The sequence below is a fragment of the Anolis sagrei genome, chromosome 4, assembly GCF_037176765.1.
Source record: "Anolis sagrei isolate rAnoSag1 chromosome 4, rAnoSag1.mat, whole genome shotgun sequence".
NCBI classification, from domain to species: domain Eukaryota; kingdom Metazoa; phylum Chordata; class Lepidosauria; order Squamata; family Dactyloidae; genus Anolis; species Anolis sagrei.
In genome coordinates, this window is record NC_090024.1 from 204,761,319 (window position 1) to 204,781,561 (window position 20,243).

A 20,243-nucleotide genomic window follows, 5' to 3' on the forward strand; every position below is an offset into this window, starting at 1 on the left:
AAGTGCTGTCCTCTCCCCATAAAGTGAGCAGAACAAAAAGAAAAAAGGTGAGTCACATTAGCCTATCAATATGCAGGGCAAAGTTGAGAGAGATCTTTAGTCAAGAAGATATTTGACAGTTTTGCTGTCCAAAAGAGTGGACTGTAATGAAGCATTCTCCCCCTCCCCTCATTCTCTGTTTGCAGGCCTCTTGTGCTTTTACAAATGGAATAATAAAGTACAGAAAAGGACCTGGAGCCTATCAGCAAATTGTGCAACTTTGAGATGGTTGTGCTGCTAATTCAACCCTGTGTGCATCTGATGCAAGCTGCAAGGACTCACAAGGCGGGTGTGGTTACTGGAGATAATCCAGTCAGCACCAATTTCAAGGTAAAGGGACCACAGTGATGAAATATACAGAGTGATAAAAACACAAAGAGTGTGGAAAAAGAATGGGGAGAGGGGAGAACACAATTAAATCAAATGGCTCCTCCCTGTGGAACCAAGAAAAGGTGGTTAGAAACAAAATGAAACGCGGTTGTTGACAACCAAAGAGCAAACAAAATGGCCCAGCTTAACCAAAATAAAATAATGGGGGAGAAGAAAAAAAAATGAAAGCCAAGTTTATTGGGAGTCTGAATGTAAAAGGACCACCATGCAGATTAAATAATGAAGGTACAAAGACAGAGTTAACAGTCCTAGGCCTTTGCCTATGGTTCTTGTGGCAGGGAAGCTGAGGGGCAGCATCCAGAGGGAAACAGCTGTGGTAGTAGCTGGTTTTGCTGCAGGAGTGACTCTTCCACTCCAATGCTTACTGGGTTCTTTTCTGGGGTTTCCTTTCTCTTTTTTCTATAAAAAGATCCTGGTTTTAGGTGACCACAAGCTTGGCTACCACCCAGCATTGCCCCGAAGAAGTGCAACGGCTGGTCCTGTGAGGTGGTTTTCAGAGTTTCTACCCACACCAGATCCTCTACAGTAGGCACCCTTGAGGGATTTATAAATGACCCTCTGCTCATACCACAAAGCCCAGAAGTTTATGACAGAGGCTCCCACCACCATTGTCTTTGAGGGAGGGAGCAGTAGCTTGCAGAGGGGCAGCAGACTGCCTTTAGTTTTGTTGTCCATCTATCTGCACAGTTCCCAGAGCAAGTGATGGGCACTTCCCACCCTCTGTGGTGTTCTTTTGACACCACAGTTCCAGGTAACAAAAAAATGAAGAACTAGGAGCGAAGGCAGCTGAGACCAGCTCACTCCAGTCTCCGTTCCATCCTGATCCAGTTGTCTTTAGAGTGCAGACTGCACATTGGGGTCAAGGGTTTCTCGGTCAGGAGATTCAATGTAGTTGGCAGCTTCCTGGAGCTTCAGCAACATTGCCATCTACACAGTGGAAGAAGCCCAATAAAGCAAAACATTAGCATAAATCCAAATATTTATTTCAATTACAACTTGTTTTATTTTCAAGTCTCTTCAAGTCCTTACTCAACTGTTCAAGTCCTTACTAAATCTCCCCATTTTATCTTTGACCCATTCTAGATTTCCTATAAACAGAACAACCACTATTTAGGTAACAGAGAGATGGCAGGCTCATGCGCCCTTATAGAGGAAGGAGAGAAAGGTGTTTAATATCTATCTTACCTTCAGGTCACCCTGCTAGCTCAGGGAACTTGGGAGAGTGAGCCTAGCTCTTAAATAATGCCAGGCCAGTTGAGAATAAGACACATATAATCTATGATCTCCTCAAGGATGAAGGGCTGAGCCGCCATGCTTCACTGAAACTTGGCTGGAGATGATAGTGGGCCAACCTGCTCACTAACACAGTCAGGTACTGTGTCAGTGAGCAGGTGAGGGAAAGTGGGTGGGTGGGGGATCAGATTGCCTACTAGGGAGCTGAACCACATTGAATGTGTTTACCTGAGTCTGAAAACCAGAGACAGATGGGATTCTGTTAGTGTACCATCCATCCCATTGCCTAACAGACTCCCTGGTCGAGCTCACGGAACTGGTCTCGGAGTTGTTGTTGGAGTCACCTAAACTTTTGCTTCTGACTTCAACATACCACTAAAGGCTTATTTATTAAATACAGTTTGGGAGTTCATGGTATCCATGACAAACATAGCCCTATCCCAATTGGTTTCTGGACTGAGGCATTCAGCAGGCCATACCAGTGAAATAATTTTCAGCTCGGAATGTATGGATCTGTGGGCAGAGGAGATCAAGACCTCTGAGTTGTCATGGACAGATAACATTCTGGTCAGGGCTAGCATCACAGCTACAACCTCCCACTCTAGGGGTATAGGACCAATTAAAATGCTCCACCCTCAAAGGCTAATGGATCTTTTGAGATTCCAGGAGGCCAGAGAGGGTTCTGTTAAGGTATATAGAAAACTGGGTAAGTTTTTGTGAGGATCAGCACTAAGGTTATTGCAGATGTATGTGTGTGCACGCAAGGTTAGATGTCTGCAATGTGTTTTTATTTGGTTATCTTTGTACCAAGTTCAGAAACTCCAACTGGTTCAAAATATGGCAGTCAGATTGGTTACGGGAACATCCAGGAGTGAGCATATTACACCTATCAAAATGTCATTCCGCTGGCTGCCAATTAGTTTCTGGGCAAAGTATAAGGTGTTGGTTTTGACTTTTAAAGTCCTACATGGCAAGGCTACATGATTGCCTCCACCTATACAATCCACCCCACATGCTTAGGTCCTCTTGGAGGTGGCTACTCCAGCCTGCCAGAACCAGACTGGTGACTGTCACCCAGAGGACCTTTTCCTTGGCCACCGAATACTGTGGAACTACCTGCTGGAAGAGCTCCAACAGCTAAATGAGCCATTGGAATTTAAAACTCATCTAAGGATCTATCTCTTCCGGCAAGTCTACCCAGCCAGTTTTAAGCATGAATTTTAAACTTGTGTGCCCTGTGTTTTAATCTCTGCCTTGTGTATTTAATATGCATTTTATAGAAATATGTTTTAATATATATCTTTTATAGTACAACATTTTAATACGTGTGTTTATAGAATTTTTGCAATGATTGTGTTTTTGACTGTGCTGAGCCATGAGGAGAGGTGGGTAAATAATAATAATAATAATAATAATAATAATGTCAACAACTATTATTCACTACATAGTCTGCTTTGTTACAATGTGGAGCCAGTTTCTTTCTTTATCTTATCCTTTTATGCCACCCTGTGGCCACATCTTTACAGTGCTACCTGCACAGTCATTTCAAGGCTCCTGTTTCTTATGAAGAAGGTTATAACACTTGAATAAGCCACTTATTTAGAGCTGAGCTGAACTGAGATCTCAGCCCACAGCTTACTCTAGCTCAGTAAGTTGAATATCACTGCCATCCATACTCCAAGTGACATTTTTTATAGAATGGGAATGTTATAGTTTTGAAGAGTTAGACTTCAATTTGCATGAGCTATGGCATCTATGAAAAATCCATTATTTGTCTTATGGAAATCATCCCTTCTCAAGTTATAGAAAAATTGGGAGATTTTTAGTTGGTGAGAAAGAAACAAAAAAGGAAAGAGAAAGAAAAATAGTTTGGCTGTATACACTGCTAACTCTTTTGGTTTTGTCCTTAATCATCACCACCTTTAGCCCCTACCTAACCCAGTGCACATCCTAGCTTAGTTCCTACAGTCTGAAGACTTACCAAGGGATCTGATTCCAGAGAGTTAGGTGTAGAATCCTTGCCGCTCCGTTCCTCTGGAGGGGAGACCGAATTATGGGGACCCACACTGGGTGGGGGAAGGTGATAGAGCTTTGATTGATCTTGCTGGGCCGAAGGCCATGGCAATGTATCTCGCACCCATTCTACAGGGTCCTCCCAGGCTGCTTTCTGCCCATGCACCTAAAATGAGGATAAGTAAGAATACTGATTTTGCATTTGTGTCATCAGACAGAACAAAGGTTACCCTTCTTCCCATCTTTTGGTGAAAAAAATAGGATGACAGCTGAGACCAAGTTCATGTCATAATTGGAGTGGCAAGAAAGAAGTTTTGTTGCAAGATGGTTTAACAGAGCAGAAAGACTACCATGCAATCCATGTAAACATATGGATATAGGCTAAGAATACTTAGTGGGAATGAATATATAGGAGAAAATACCTTGATTCCATCCTTTGCTCCCTCCTGAAGGTAGGGAATGATGGAATTGTTCCATAAGTCAATAAACCAGGTTCGGAAATCCTCTATACCAATTGGGCATGAAAGGAAGAAACAAGGTCCTAAAAAAGAAAGTAGGGAAGGGAGGATGAGTTACTAATCAGTGTGAAAACTCCACAAAACGCATTGATTATGTTAGTGTGGTTAAGTCCTCTGACATCTTTTTACTAAACCAGGAAAGTGTTCATTTCTGCTTCTGATATGTGAGTGAAAGGGATGGACTGGGTGGCTGGATGGCCATCTGTCAGGGTGCTTTGAATGCAGTTTTCCTGATTCCTGGCAGGTGGTGTGATGGCCCATGAGGTCTCTTCCAACTTTATGATTCTATGATTTTGTAACCAAAAAGAGATCTATGAATTCAACTTGGGTCTAAGAATCAGCAATGACAGGAATTCTGGCATATGGAGAAGTTTATATAATCCTAAATTTAAAATGGCAGGAGCAGTCTTAAACCAATAACAGCATCATAATAAATATGCCAAACAATAGGTCACAGCTTCCATTCAGCAATGTGCCTTGGAGTCCATTTTTTTCAATTAAAGAGTGAAATAAGTTTTAACTTTATCCTAAGTTTGTTTTCATTGCTGTTTTTCAACCCAGTTTCTAGAAGGCCAAAGCTGCTCCTTGATGGCATCAGGAAAACTCAAGCCTTACCAATGAGGAAATCAGAGGTGCTGTGTTTCTCCAGGAAGGTGTGCAGATGATACCAAAGCTTAGGCACCCAGTCTAGTACACGCAACAACTCTTCTCGGTTGGCATTGACATCACTATCAGACTCAAGCAGCTTCCGACGCAGGTAGCGCACTAGGAAGCCATTTGCTGGCTCCACATTATTAGAGAATGTCAGCATCCTGAAGAGTAAAGGAAAAGATGAACAATGAGAAAAGAAAAAAAATGAATGGCTCTCAAGCAAGGAACTCCCTTTCAAAGCTTTATCTAGACAGCAGCTGGGTAAACTGTGGCTTTCAAGTGACCTTTAGCTGCTCTCTATGCAGCTGATGGACCCTTTTGGATTGGTCAGCTTATAAGACATCATCTAAGGACCAACGTCAAAAAATACAGGGGGGGGGTTACCTCCTGCCTCCATAATTTCTGCAAGCAAGAGAGTGTTTTAGTACAAAAGAGAGAGAAGGACAGTGAGAGAGCAAGAGAGAGAATGTGTACATGGATGTGTCCTGGCACCATCCATTATTACTACTGAACAAAAAGCAGCTGTGCCGTTATCTTGTTAAGAATGTTATTTTATTTGGAGACAGAAGAAAAAGCATTTTAGACAATGCAATGGTTTGGCTAGGTTTATTTGGTTAATTTTGGTTCCTAGATTGCATCTGCTTTTTTGATCCTTCCAGCACAACCCCAATTAAGTGTTCTTCAGCCATCACTGTGGTCCTTCACTCTGTTTTAGATCAAGAGAGAGCAAATGTACTCTCCTCATGAGTACATGCAACAATGGTTTTAAATCTACTAAGGAACTGGGGATGTTATTTAAAGACTCAGACTTAACTTGCTGCCTTGAGTGGTTTCACTCTGGATGTACTTACCTGAAACTGAGATGGAGGCCATGATTTGGAGTCATCTTGACAGGCTGGTTGGTTGTCCCAATGATATAGGGGCTGGAGGTGAAGAACAAAAACCCATTATTTGTGATTTCTTATAGCTAGATTATCCACTAGGGCTACCTTTTTCAGCTATGTATCCTCCAAAATGAGTTATCCAACAAACCCCAGTATCCACAAGCGGCATACCTAATAATCCTACCAGGGATATTGGTATCAGCAGATCTATAGATAATAAAGATGCACAATTGGAAAAGACCACAGTAATGTATCTATCCCATACCTATTTTAAGAAACATGTAGACTAACAAAGTACTTTATCTTCCCTATCAATCTCTTCTTATAACAATGCAATAATATGGTGTTTTTTCAGAAGAGAAAGAAAATACTGTCAAGTGGCAGGGAGGGAGATGCGGGGGTTCCTTTAATAAGATTATGAGCTACATTTATGATCTCATGATACTGAAAGCAATCTTGAATAATTATTTTGCCCACAGAGAACAGGTGTAAGATTTTACTATACAAAACAAGTATAAAATAAATCCTTGTATGTCCCTTGGATATCATATGAAACTCTTTATTAGGCCAAAGGATTCCAGAGACTCATAGTATTGCAGACACACCTCTGTCTGGCAAAATTCAACTGAACACATAGTAGGGTGATGATCATCTTTTCCTGGGAGGAATTCCATAAGTCTGAGCTAGCACAAAATATAATGTATGACACACCCACTGTCTCATTCTGGAAAGCAGGCAGCAAGACAATCTTGGAAAAGCAAACCCACTAGTCATTCAAGGTCCTTGGCAGGAATGCTACAATCCTTTGCTCTTTATGCTACAGAAATAAAATCCAGGGGGGAGAAATGAAAGCTAAGAGTGAGATAATGCTGATGGTTAGCAATACTAAAGCCATGGCATTCTTGACAACTATCCCTATGAAAGGTGCACCACAGGTAGGAGGAAATGCAGATCAGAATTGCACTGCCAGTATAAAGAAATCTCTTACCATTTATGATACTTGCAGGTGAGTGCTCCATTGACAAGTTCACTGATAGAGCCAGGTTCACTAAGGTCATCAAGGAGAATGACTAATGGCACATCTATCCCTGTTTCTCGATCAATCTGGTTGGCCAGGTTAGAGAGGTAAAGCTGTAGGTCCTGGTAAGGAATGATGCAAAAGACAGGTCAGTGTGGTATCATGGAAATACACACATACACACACACACACACTCATATATATAGACATACATACACACACACATTCAATGGAGAAATGCAAGGATGGTAAGAAAGATGCCCAGATAGTGATTAAAAACAAGTCAGGAGTACAAGAAGAGCACGTAAGCAAAATAATGAAAAGCGGTGAAATTTAAGTAGTCAGTGATGAAATCTGATATCCAATTAACTGAGAGTATTTTGAAATATCTAAAGGGTAGAACTGAAAAGATAAAAATGCTAAGCATTCATGAAGTTTGTCAGCTGAAAATACAACAAAACTGATTTAGGACTAAAGACTTTCAGCTAGTTTGACCTAAAACAGAGATTAGTCTTCTGATAGAAATGTAAAAAACAGACAGTCTCAGACAAACTTCCACACCTTGCATGATTGCTGGTGCATGTTGAAAGTGTTGACAATACCATCGGTGACTTCACGGCCTGAGCGCTCCACCAAATACTCAGCCAGACGGTTGGTCAGGTAGGTTTTGCCAGTTCCACTTGGCCCAGAAAGGATGAGGCGTCGATGCTTGAGCAGAAGGCTGATGTAGTGCTGCATCATTGGCTTGGGGATAAGAGTCTCAAATACCAAGCTGTCCACACACTTCTCTTTCAAGCCTATGCAAAAGAATGTGATGTTACAAGACATCCACCATACACACACCAGGAACTCTCAACTCCTTTTTCCATCATCACTGCCCCTCCTGAACCATAGCAGGCTCTTTTGTTCCAGAGTTATCCTCAACCTTTTGTGATGTCAATTCCTTTCGCTGACACCATGCTGAGCCATTCTTTTTCTGTGGAGTAACTTATTTCTATATAGTACAGTGGTTCTCAACCTGTGGGTCCCCAGATGTTTTGGCCTTCAACTCCCCAAAATCCTAACAGCTGATAAACTGGCTGGAATTTCTGGGAGTTGTAGGCCAAAACACCTGGGGACTCATAGACTGAGAACCACTGAACTTGGCAGCCAAACATTACTTCTCTGATCTTGGTTAGGTTCAGGAAACTATGGTTTGTTTTCACTATATACACAGGATGCTGTATTATTGTCTGACCTTGATTTACAGGATGTCCTCCAACTCACTGTTTGACCCTGGTTTACAGAACTTTTGCTAAAACAAACAACAGTTTCCCAGATTACCCCATCACAGAGAACTATAGTTTGTTTTAAGCTAAAGGCAGGAACTTGTATGCAAAGAAGGAGAAACGGAGACAGGGAACACGCAGACTAGTTTTCAATGAAAACTAACTGTTAAATGACCAAATGAAATGGATTCAGATACAGTATGTAACTTCTACTTCAATCCAATAGCAAGATCAGACAAAGAATATTTGCTGCAAATAGGCAAGCACAGCAGGTGATTTGGAGAATGGGATACATCCCTAAATCTTGACTAATACAGAGCTTCACTGCATCATCACTACTTCTGAACCTTACTACCCTCACTCAAGCCCCCCCTTTTTTTCCTTTGTTCTCTTCCTGGTCCTGATACACTGTTAGCAGCTTAGAATTTTTCAGGATGTAAACAAAAGGAAGGGTACATTTGGCCCAGCATATACAACATTCAGTTTTAAACATAATTTTATATGCCTAGAAAAACTGCTCTAGGATACTCAGTGTTCAGAGTTTTAGATCTAACTAGCTGTGCCCTGCCACGCGTTGCTGTGGCCTATAGTAAGAGTTTTGAAGTCTCTGCCTGGCCTCACTTCCTCCTTTCTTCTCTCTTCCTTCCTTCTCTTGTTCTCTTTCCCTCTTTCTCTCTCACACACTCCTTCCTTTCCCCTCTTTCTCTCTCTCCCTCTCTCGAATCCCTCCTTCCTCCCCCTTCTTTATGCTTGTGTGTAAACTTGAGTATTTTCTGTTGGTCATGGGGGTTCAGTGTGGCAAGTTTGCCCCAATTCTGTTGTTGGTGGGGTTCAGGATGCTCTTTGAGTGTAGGTGAACTGTGAATCCCAGTGACTACAACTCTCAAATGTCAAGGTCTATTTCCCCCAAACTCCATCTGTGTTCATATTTGGGCGTATTGAATGCTTATGCCAACTTTGGTCCGGATCCATCATTGTTTGAGTCCACAGTGCTGTCTGGATGTAGGTGAACTACAACTCCCAAACTCAAGGTCAATGCCCTCCAAGCCTTTCCAGTATTTTCTGTTGGTCATGGGAGTTCTGTGTGCCAAGTTTGGTTCAATTCCATCATTAGTGGAGTCCAGAATGCTCTTTGATTGTAGGTGAACTATAAATCCAAGGAACTACATCTCCCAAATGACAAAATCATAATTGTTTGAGTGATGGTCACTCTTTCTGTTGTGAGACATTGTGTTGTGTTGTGGAGCCTCCCCCTCCTCTCCCCCTCCCTGCCTTTCCCTTCCCTTCCCTTCCCAGCACTCGCCTCTTTTGCTGCTCTTCCGTCGTCCTTCCCTCTGGCCGGAGTCGTCCAAAAAGGCAAGAAGGAAGGGGGGGCGGAGGGAGGGAAGACGGAAGAGCCGAGAGGGAAGAGCGGCGGCGGAAGCAGCATTCCTTGTGTTTCGCCTCAGTAGCTTTCCAAGTGCGGTCCCACAGGCAGCGCCTCGGAGCGCTCCTCCCATCGGCTGGGGCTTTTTTTCCTGCCGAGGGAAGGCTGCGGCACTCGGCTGCGGCGCTGCTGCTTCCTGACGGGGAGCATGGGCAAAGGGCTCCACGTAAGCTAACTTAGGCTCTCCGGCTTTGCGTGGCGAGGGAGGATGGGGGCAGGGCTTCGTGGAGGGAGTGTTGGCCAGCAGGCCATGTGCACGCGCAGGGGAACTGGCGGCTGGGCGCCATTGCGCATGCTCAGTTGTTTTGTTGTTTTGTGAGTGTGTTGTTGTGTTGTTTTTCATTTTGATTCGGTTTCTTTGTACCTAGTGGGTTGAGGTAGGTGCATGGGAATTTTGGTTAATTTCCGTTGGGGTTTTTTTTTTAGTTTTGTGGCTCTGTTTAACGCCAGTTTCAGATTTATATATATAGATTTAGATCATATTACAGGAAAGGAGATTCCACCTGAATGTTAGGAAGAACTTCCTAACTATGAGAGCTGTTCAGCAGGGGAACTCTCTGCCCTGGAGTGTGGTAGAGCTCCTTCTTTGGAGGCTTTTAAACATAGGCTGAATGAACATCTGACAGGGGTGCTTTGAATGCAATTTTCCTGCTTCTTGGCAGGTGGTTGAACTGGATGGCCCACAAGGTATCTTCCAATTCTATGATTCTATGAATATCGGGGTTGTGCATCTGAAGGTACACACTTAGTAACATAATGTATTTTTTTTTAAATGTGCAGCTTACCCTTTAATGTCACAACAATGCTGGTCACACCCCTTCGACAAGGTGGCAGTTCTGGTGGCTCTGTGTCCAAAACCCGCTTGATGTGGCTGATGCTATAGCCATAGACCGATTCAGTGCTGAGCCCTAGTGTGAGAGCAGGGTCCATCTTGGTGATATAATCCTGATTGGAAACAGAGAGAGAGAGAGAGAGTCAAGTTTTATTAGTAAGCCAAACTTTAGATTGATTCAAATGTCTCACTGAAAATTTTGCCTTTAAAGCCACCAGAAATCAAGATAGTCTAAAGATAAATAGAAAATGAAACAATTCATGTTACAATAGAACAGAAATGCCACCTGTGAATGAAGTGCTGGGGAGACCTGGCTTGAAGGTACCTAATCACAGCTCAGGGAGACTGTGAAGGCAGAGGAACAGAATGTACCAAAAGGCAGAGATATGCCTCTGGAATATTCAAACAGGGTCTGAAACTGACAGAGTATTGTGCTGGTACAGAGAGATGATACAGAATTTTAGATTTAAGGAAGAAGGGAAAACTACTAATGGCATTGGGAAACTTAAATAATAGATAGAGTTTAATGTATTTTATTGGGTTTAATGAACTTAACTTTGTTGCTTGAGAGATAGTCAGAGACAGCTGCAAAACAACAAGAATAAGTTCAACACAATAGAACTACTGTCAAGTCAAAGTCAACTTTGACTTATGATCATATGGATGAGAAGCTTCCAAGTCATCATATCATCAAAAACCATGCTCAAGTCTTAGGACTGTGATTGGGTTTATACATCTATAATATGGTCTGCCTCTTTCTTTAATGCCTTCTACTTCATCAAGCACAGTATGACAGTTCTCAGTTTAGTCATCTTTGCTTATTGGGAGAGCTCCAATTTGATTTGCTCCAGGACTGGTTATTTGCCTTTTTTAGCAGTTCACTGTATCCATAAAAACTTCTCCAGTATTACATTTCAAAAGCACTGAGTTTCTTCTTAGCAATTTTCTTCACTATTTAAGTTCCACAATGACATCTAGAAATAGGAAATACAGTGGACTGGAAATACACCAGAGTATGCAGGAGGCTGAATGGTTTTTGGGAGGGAATTCCAGAGTGAAACTCCCCATGAAGGCGGGGAGTGGGAAATGAACTTGGGCCACTCACCATGTCTCTTAGTACAACCTGCCTCACAGAATTATTGTGAAGATAAAAGAAGGGACATATAACATATCAGAAGCTCTTTAGAAAAAATGTGGGATATAAATATTATTAGCAGTTACAACCATGGGATTTATAGCAAAGCATACAAATCTCAAATACTTTTGTTCAGTGATCCAGTGACAACCAAAGTGCTTTGTTCTATGATCCTCTGCCAGAGATTCAGCATTCCAGAGCCACTGGGCATCTCCAGGACTTACTGAGCTTCTTGTGCATTATCAACATTAATAAGACTTGTTGGTTTTTAATACTATTTTTTGTTTGGCATTTCTGCAGTCCATTTCCCCTCAAGCCTGCTGATACTTCTCTCTTGTTAATGAGGCCATTTTAACTACATAAGGATCCACACACGGGCAATTAACTCTGAGCAAGATTAATAATAGCAAAATCATGGAAGGGGAAAGGAGTTACTTATAAAGGACTGGAGAAGAAAATTATTAGACTATATTCAAATGGCCAAGCTCTCCAATGGTATTTGGGGAGGAAATAATAAAGATTTTGTTAGAAAATGGAGACTTGCATTTGAATATTTAGAAAGGAAGACAAATGAAGACTTTAACGTAGCAGCAAGGGGAACTGATTAATATAAAGATAAGGGTAGCTCTTTTATATTAATTTCACACTGAGGGTGTTGGAAGTTCATGATGGGAGGAGGGGGATAGGTTTGGTGGACAGATCTACCTGTATTATGTATATTCTGTATATCATCTTCACACAATACTTTTTTATTTTATTTTTTAAAAAGACAACGAACTCTGTGTTAATACATATATTGCATCATACTGTAGTACACATTTCTTCCATTTCAAATCACTCTTGGCTCCATCCTTGGACAGATGTGGGGAAAGCAGAACTGGTTTATTAAAATCTCAGCCATGCCTAGCTGATAAATCCATTGAAGATTTTTTTCTGAATTATATCCAGTTATGCCACACTAAAGCAGGTAAGTCAGTGTGCCTGCTATCTCCCAACCAGATGTTGTTGGACTTCAAATCCCATCAACCAGCATGGCGAACTGTTGGGAGGGATGGTGGAGAGGGTCATAGTCCAAGAACATCTGTTGGAATGTATATTCCTCAACTCCATGTTAAACTTCCTTCTGCAAAGCAGGACAGTGCAATAAACAGCTACTGATTTGTACTGCTTACTATTTCTTGTTCCACAGTTCAGGGAAGATATCTATTGCTGTTATGCCTCTGCAGAGCTACTTACCTTTGCTGGACATGGAAATGTCTTTCCATTTCTTTCTCCATTGCTGACTCACTTATGAAAGGACATTCCAGGGTGAAAATATGCTCAAATGTTGAGGCCAACAGGAACAGATAGTTTGCCTGAATTAGCAATTGTATTTTAAACTTTCTAGTTTAGTCTTCTAGCCAGGAGGGGAAAGTAGGAGAGGGCAGAGAGTGACCTACTTAAATCTTTATTGTCCAACATCCCACATATTTCAAATAACATTCCTGGAAAATTCTGTACAGTCAAAAGCTGCCATTAGCATCTCACCTTGAAGACCTGACACACAGCTTCATCCAGCATTTTCCAGTCCAATTTCCCATTCAGTTTGCTGCTGCCCAGATAAAACTCCTGCTGCTTCAGGTCCTGGAAGCCAAAACACAGATATAAGCATATGACTATGAGTGGGAAAGCTCTACCACCAGTTTATAATGGCAACTGTAATCTCTCGGTAGAGAATCCACATTGAATAATATGGATGGGACTGTCCCCAGATTTCACACTTCCCACCCTTTCACTGGTGTTTACCCCTTTGATGATGTGCTGAGGTGGCATGTGCACTACAATTCGAAGTGTCACCTCATCCTTCTGGGTGCCGGCAGTGATGCCATCCATTGGTGACAGCTCTAAAAGGAGAAGAACACAGTGTACACTCTGGGTAAAAGAAGATACCAATTATCACTGGATGGTGTTGCCAGGATCTCTGATGCAGACAACAACAACAACAAAAAATCTTGCTGTCTTAGCCATCATCCCTGTTCTCATGTTTTCCATTAGAATGTAGAATATGTCTTTATGTTTTGAAAATATTATTTTTGTTCTCTTTCATTAATTCTGTCTTTTAAAAAAAGTCTTCAATGCAACTCTTCCACTGCCCTGAGCTTCATTTTTCCCTTCCTCACATGTCCACTTGGCAGATTCTCTGACATTAATTGAATGTCAGTAAAGCAAGGGCAAAATTGTGTACTTCAAGCAGAACTGGAATGAGCCAACACATCCAGCTCGAGAAGATAAGGCAAGACAATCTGCATAACAGCACACTACCCTCACTCTCAGTGTATCCAAATATGATCCATGTTATAATTTTTGAGCCCCTCTCCTGGCCCACCCTATCACACCCAGAGAAGTTTAGATAAACAAAGAAATAGATATTCTGCAGCAGAAAATAAACAGCTCATTTTAGAGCTTTCAATTCTCTTTTTACCCTCTTTTAATGTTCATACCTGTATCAGTCAAGCTGGGACTGAATGGGTGACTAAGTTGGAGTCCTAAAGAGCGCCTGGGGGAAGAGGCAGTAGTTGAGCTCAAGATATGACTGGGAATTGAACTGGGCAGAGAAGAGGGTCCAGGAGTAACCTTCAGCCGGTCATTCTCCGCTTTCAATAAATCTACTTCCAGCTACAGGGAATGGAGAAAAAGCAGAGTTAGGTGATCTGGTTGCAGAATGAGGGATCCCTCAATCTTATTTATTCCAGAATCAAATGCAGTTTCTGAGGTCCCTTTGTACAGGTGTCTGGAAAGATCTAGCTTATTAGCAATGTTGTCAAATCACAGAAACTCAACAGAGGAGACAGCATAGCCATATAAACTGTAACCTAAATGACATACTGAAAGCCACAGGCTAGATCTGGTTTGCTGTCGAAACTGACATTTTCTCAGAACATCTTTCCCCAATGTAGTGCATTCCAGATTGTTGGACTACAATTTCAATCACTTCTAGACAACATGGCCAATGCTTGCACAAGCTGGAGAATATGGGAGTGGCTGTCCCATCATACCTGCAAGGCTCTGTGCTGAGAGACAGGCTGGCTGTAAGTGATACTACTTCATGAACATTCGAGAATGTGTGCTCTTCATTGTATATGGCAATGTTGATGACTTTCTTCTGTAATCTGACCTGATACGTTCACAATGACAATCATGCTTATAGCATACACACCTGCATGTTGTGCATCGTTTCGCGTAGTTGGTCAAGTTGATGGGCTGAGTTTAGGGCTTCAAGACGAATGTCAGTCAGTTTCATTTCCTTTTCCCACAGCTCTGAGCGCAGCTCCGAGACCTCCTTTTTCTCAGGCTCTTCCTCTTCATTGGTCTGAAAGAGCCTGGGTGAGAAGATATTCAGATAGGATGTAAGACTGATGCACAAATGTCAATAAAGCCTAGAGGAGGGTAGGAGCTGAGATACTTGTAGCAGTTGAGGACTCCTCTACCAGGCTTTTTGGGAGCAGGCAATTATCACTACTGTACTCTGATGTCAGGGTCTGGAACCTTTGTCATGCCCACAAGTATTGGACAGGTGCTCTGCAAATTACTGCTACACTATTTAGTCCTCCCTGAACACCCAGCCAATGTAGAAAAGCTTCAACATAGTGATTTGTTTACTTCAGAAAAATGCAGTAGGCACTGGGTGTGTGACTAGTTTCCTTTCCCACTCCATCCCTCATTTACTATGTTTATGTAAATATAGGTATTCCAAAATTCAAAAATCTCTGGTCCCAAGCATTTTGGATAATGGAGATTCAACCTGTATTTGCAAAAAAGGCAACTCTCTACCTCTCCTACTTCAGCTGGTATTAGCTGGTATCTAGACTGTATACAATTCTGCAGGATGAATGGAGAAAGTTTTATTGCTCATCTCACAAATGTTAGATACCATGACTACTTTGAATCCATCTATCTTACAGCTGACTGAACTATTCTGGCCCTGGCAATTGATGAGATAGGTAGTATGGTTCACAGCATATAAAGATGCTCCAAGTGGTAAACTGCCCATTGACTTTCAACCCTCAGGTGGCAAGGGCTGGACTTACTCAGTGGTATCAATTCCTACAGAAGAAGAATTGGAAGATTTGATGGAAGGTGATGCTGTCTCTGTGGATCCATGTTGCAGCTTGGGAGATGATGGTGCTGAAGAGTCTGGGGTGGCAATTTCCTCTATGTCAGAATAGGAAGAAGCAGATTTGGGGCCCTTCTTGATGCTGAAAGCTTTGTTGAAAGAGCTCCTCAACTGAAGGAGAAAACGGAGATGTAGAAAGGGTTGAAAAAGCCCCTGCAGGATTGACTTCTGAAAAGCAGAGGATGCTGCACCATGGGATGAGCAGATGCCAAAGGCATCTTATGCCAACATTACATTGCACACAGTAACAATGGACCTTCTCTACACTGTGATTTTGACTCTCAATTACATTTTACATTTCCAGACTTTGAGTATTCGAGATTTACTTTTAACCTACTTCTCACCCCAGCTCAAAACCAAGTGTCACCACCAATTGAAACAACACACATTTCATAACTCTCCAAATAGTCCTGAAAGAGTGTGAATGCACAGTCTTCATGCTGGTATAACTAATCTTGGGTTCCATCATTATAAGCTTTAAGACTAATTACAATTCCTTCTCCACGCATAGGTATACACTGATTTTAGCTTTTAGCAGTTTTTAAACATGAATGTAATCAATCCAAATAGGACCCAAGTGTTAAGAAAGATGTGTGTGTGTGCCTCCAAGTTCCCTGTTGACATATGGTGACCCTCATAAATTTCATAGACTTTTTTAAAAGTAAGGAACATGTAGAGGTAGCTTTTTTTTCAGTTCCTTCCTCTGAAATAGCCTACAGCACCTGGCATTTGTTGTCAGTCTTTCATCAAAGTATGAATCAGGGCTGACTCTGCTTAGCTTCCAAGATCAGACAGGATCTGGTGCCTTTAGGGTATGAGATCTAATCTGCATTAACACCTACCTTAAATATACTCCCCAAGCAACTAAGCAGTAGATTCTAGAATGTTCAGAAAATGGATCCAGCAGCAATACTGGTTAATTTTGAGCATGCCAATTTCCACAGCTTGGCATCCCAGACTGCAGGGATCAAGAGCAATTCTAGTTCCCCATCAAATGTGAAACATGTCAAGCCAAGTCTGCTTTTGGCCAGAAAGCTGAAATGATTGCAAAAGTTCTTATTCTACAAGGTATCACACCACTCTTGTGATTTTTAATCATCATATTCTACACATAGGGGAAGTAAAACTTACAAATTATGCTTTCTTGGGACCAACTAAGGAACATAAGAAGCCTGAGGTATGACCTGTGCCTCCTAAAAGATTATCTCTTGCAGGTTGGTAAAAAAAAAAACCTAAGATATGTACCAGATTTTTCTCTCTCTGTCTCTTTCTCTATTGGAATTTTACTGGGAAAATAAGCATCTGATCTATCCTATCTACTACAGAAGCAACAAGGACAATTTAACATGCAGAAATTAGACTTGCTCACAGCCAAAAGTATGTTCACAATCAGCAGCTGAGACCATGCGTTTAACTTCATGCCTTGTGTGCAAGCTACAAAATGAACCTACTCATTATTATGGCATGGTGTCTTTTGCATTTTCTAACATAATAGTGCCAATGCTAATATGCTGACATTTGTAGAGTTGTAGCACAGAAAAAGGTACAAAATACAAACAGACCGTCAAGTACTTACAAACAGTTGCATCACTAGGGTAGATGTCACTCAATGTGGTAACTCATTGTGTTTTATTATCACTCCTTCCTTCTGTGTATGCATACACACAGATTTTAGAATGTATGCTTTTGGAAGGATCCACTCTTTTTGGTTGTTTTACTGTAAAGCGCCATGTACATTTGATGGGACTGCATAAATAAATCTATCTAGCAGCAGCACCATCATCACCAACAACAACAGCAATAATATACAAAATCAACAACCATAAAAAAACCAGCAAGAAAATAACAGCGCATTCAAGTAGCGCATACAGTAAAAATCACATAATTCAAAGCATCATTGTAATTGCGTAACTATGACAACTCTGACTGGAGCACATGTGCATTAGAAAGTTCAAAAATAAAATACAATAGAGTTTATAGACTTCCTCTGTTGGTGTCACCGGGTGTCATTTACATCCCATTCACCCTCCAAGTGATGCCACTGCTTACAAGTTCAACCACTAATAACCACAAATTATTCTGATTAACTGAGTCATGCACATTCAATGTGGTCCAATTGGAATTCATAGCCAATTCATACATCAAGAGCACCCTGTCTCTTGAAACTACCACTCCAGTTCAAAAGTCTGCTACGAGTTTGTTAAATAAGAATGATAATCCTCTCTCCCCACCCCCCAAAAAAACCAAGCATATAATGTATCCATTTTTTGTGGGAAAACTATGCATAGAGCCATGATCTAAGAATTGCATTCATCTCACATTCAAAGACATGGCTGCTGAGAGACTGGAAAAACAATGTTTATCTCATGATATGCAATGGCTCACTCAATATTGCAACAAAGCAAAAAAAAAACCCTGTATTTTTTGCTCTTGAAGGGTATAATTAATATGCAATTCCAACCATGCTCAGGCAGAGCATGCAACATGCATGCGCACACACTCACACAGGCACAAAGCAAGCATCAGTCCACACATGTATCAAGGCAGTAGCGAGGAGAATAGCCACTGTAATGGGCAAAGGGGCTATTGGAATGGGGAGAGTTTACTTGCTACCCTCTTCACAAGTCAGCTTGGGGGCACACAAGTGGCCATGGGACTGGAGCTGTGTCAGTGCTTGAATCTCTGCTACCATCTTACCTGGCTTCAAATGGCATTTAAACACAAACAGTGTTTTTCTAATGTAAGACAGCAATGAGAAGCGAGATGGCTTGGGTGTTGCAAGTTAGAATTCCAATTCCTAACAGCCTCAGTAGTGATCTGGAGTTCATCCTCCTCCTTTACAGCCTGGATTTCTATACACTCTCCATATTTTCATTCTGCTGCCAATAATCCCTATCTGCTACACTGGGTTGGAAATCGCATGGCCTTCCAGATACTGATGGACTACAACATGTCACATTCTCCACCCTTAGCTGTGCTGTTTAGGGTTGCTGGAAGATACAATTCACCAACCCCTGGAGGGTGCATTTATTCCACTACTTTGCTACATACAGAAAAGTCTGTAGGAGTATAATACTCCCCCTCTGAAAACCATCAGAGGCCAATTATGATATCTTGGAAACAGTTTCGTGAATTCCTAGAGGAAGATTTTTATATTGTTTAAGTATACATGTAGAATAATAGCTTGGATGTAGGGTTTTTATGTTTTATTTGGCCATCCTTTACAATATTACATGTAAATTTTTACATGAGACATGTATTTACAGCCAACCCCCCCCCCCCCCCAATTTACTGGAGTTAGGGGCACAGGGTAGCCTTGAAAGTGAAATCCATGAAGAAAGAAATTGTTATGAGGAGTTCTCTCCAGTAATCTCCAGGTCTCCCAGCATGGCTGGAGGAAGTTGACCATAGAGTCAGCTAGGAGACCTAGAGATTCATAGAAAGAATATTTTAAATCAAATCCACAAATAATCAAATTTGCAAAAGTCAAAAATGCAAATGTGGAGGGACAACTGTGCATGTAATTATGGTATAATGGTCTCTGTATATATATATATATTTGTGTAGCCTATGTTGAAAAGGCTTTACAAATTTTTTGAGCTGAAACACATTTGACTATTATTATGAATGAATCCGCACTTCCACCTTAAAAATAAATGAATCCTAAAACCTGCATTGGACTCAAGTGGCATCTGTGAGGATCTGGGTTATAAAGTCACTTTCCTTTCATTCCAATTTCCAAGTTGGCTTAAGCCATTACAACATTGAACAGCTGCTTTTGATTCTAGAGCAGAGATATCATACTCATTTTCACTGAGGGCCACATCAGCCTTAAGGTTACCTTCAAAGGGCCAGTTGTAATTGTAAAACTGTATAAATGTAGCTATGTTGCCCTGGGATTGAAAGCCTTGCGGACCACATAAGATGAGGTGGTAGGCCAGATGTGAACCATGAGCCTTGGGATTGATGTGTCTTCAAGAGTCAAACCTGATCTTATTGACACCAGTGCTGAAGATGTCTCCAGGTATAAAGAATTTTTAGTACGGGTGCCTTCCAGACCTTTCATTCATGTCTTTAGTCAGACAGATATCAGACTTTTTTATTGAATCTCATTGCCTGCACCATTTGAAGGGGAGTAACGCTACAGAAGGAAATGTCCTCAACAGAATTTTGACTTGATCTTGATTTTAAAAACCTAGCCAGCATGCTAGCATGTTTTATATCCTTCCGTTTTACAGATTCCCCAAGAGTAGCTCACAAAATTATTCTAAATGATGATATCTGCAACAAAATATTTCCTTAATCTGGAGCCTTTCCTCAATTGGACCAAGAGAAATTGAGGAAAGATATTAACACATAGCTTCATCTTTCAGTTTTTCAATATAAACTGGAAAATTTAGAAGAACATTATATTTGGTAGTATACGGCCCTCCCTTTCATTCTTCTGGTGCATAACTTAATGTTTCAGTAGTCACTTGTGACAGAAGGAGGATATTACATCTTATTACTAAGCTTTCTCCTAGTGGGTTCCCTCCCTTACTATACAAATTCTCTTAGATCATTTCCTCATCTCCATTGACTTTCTAGACTTTAAGAACAGTTGCCAGGCTGGGTAGCATTACAGTGAATTCAAAGGTATGTTAGCAACAGATGTGAAGCTTTCCCTCAGCACCAGTGCAGTGG

General features: G+C 41.4%; 1 protein-coding gene across 9 annotated transcripts in view; it reads right to left on the reverse strand.

Moving 5' to 3' along the window:
* Window positions 1–586: 586 nt before the first annotated feature.
* Window positions 587–20,243, reverse strand: part of NAV1 (neuron navigator 1) — a 340,794-nt gene continuing 321,137 nt past the window's right edge. For all 9 annotated transcript variants that reach the window (XM_067468119.1, XM_067468118.1, XM_067468117.1 and 6 more), the window contains 13 exons: window positions 15,475–15,671; window positions 14,604–14,766; window positions 13,888–14,062; window positions 13,193–13,290; window positions 12,935–13,030; window positions 10,226–10,385; window positions 7,308–7,543; window positions 6,717–6,868; window positions 5,696–5,767; window positions 4,809–5,005; window positions 4,098–4,216; window positions 3,644–3,841; window positions 587–1,356 (listed from right to left, as the gene is read on the reverse strand). In XM_067468119.1, the coding sequence (XP_067324220.1) occupies window positions 1,264–1,356; window positions 3,644–3,841; window positions 4,098–4,216; window positions 4,809–5,005; window positions 5,696–5,767; window positions 6,717–6,868; window positions 7,308–7,543; window positions 10,226–10,385; window positions 12,935–13,030; window positions 13,193–13,290; window positions 13,888–14,062; window positions 14,604–14,766; window positions 15,475–15,671 (1,956 nt within the window). In that variant the 3' untranslated portion in view covers window positions 587–1,263. The remainder of the gene's footprint in view (window positions 1,357–3,643; window positions 3,842–4,097; window positions 4,217–4,808; window positions 5,006–5,695; window positions 5,768–6,716; window positions 6,869–7,307; window positions 7,544–10,225; window positions 10,386–12,934; window positions 13,031–13,192; window positions 13,291–13,887; window positions 14,063–14,603; window positions 14,767–15,474; window positions 15,672–20,243) is intronic.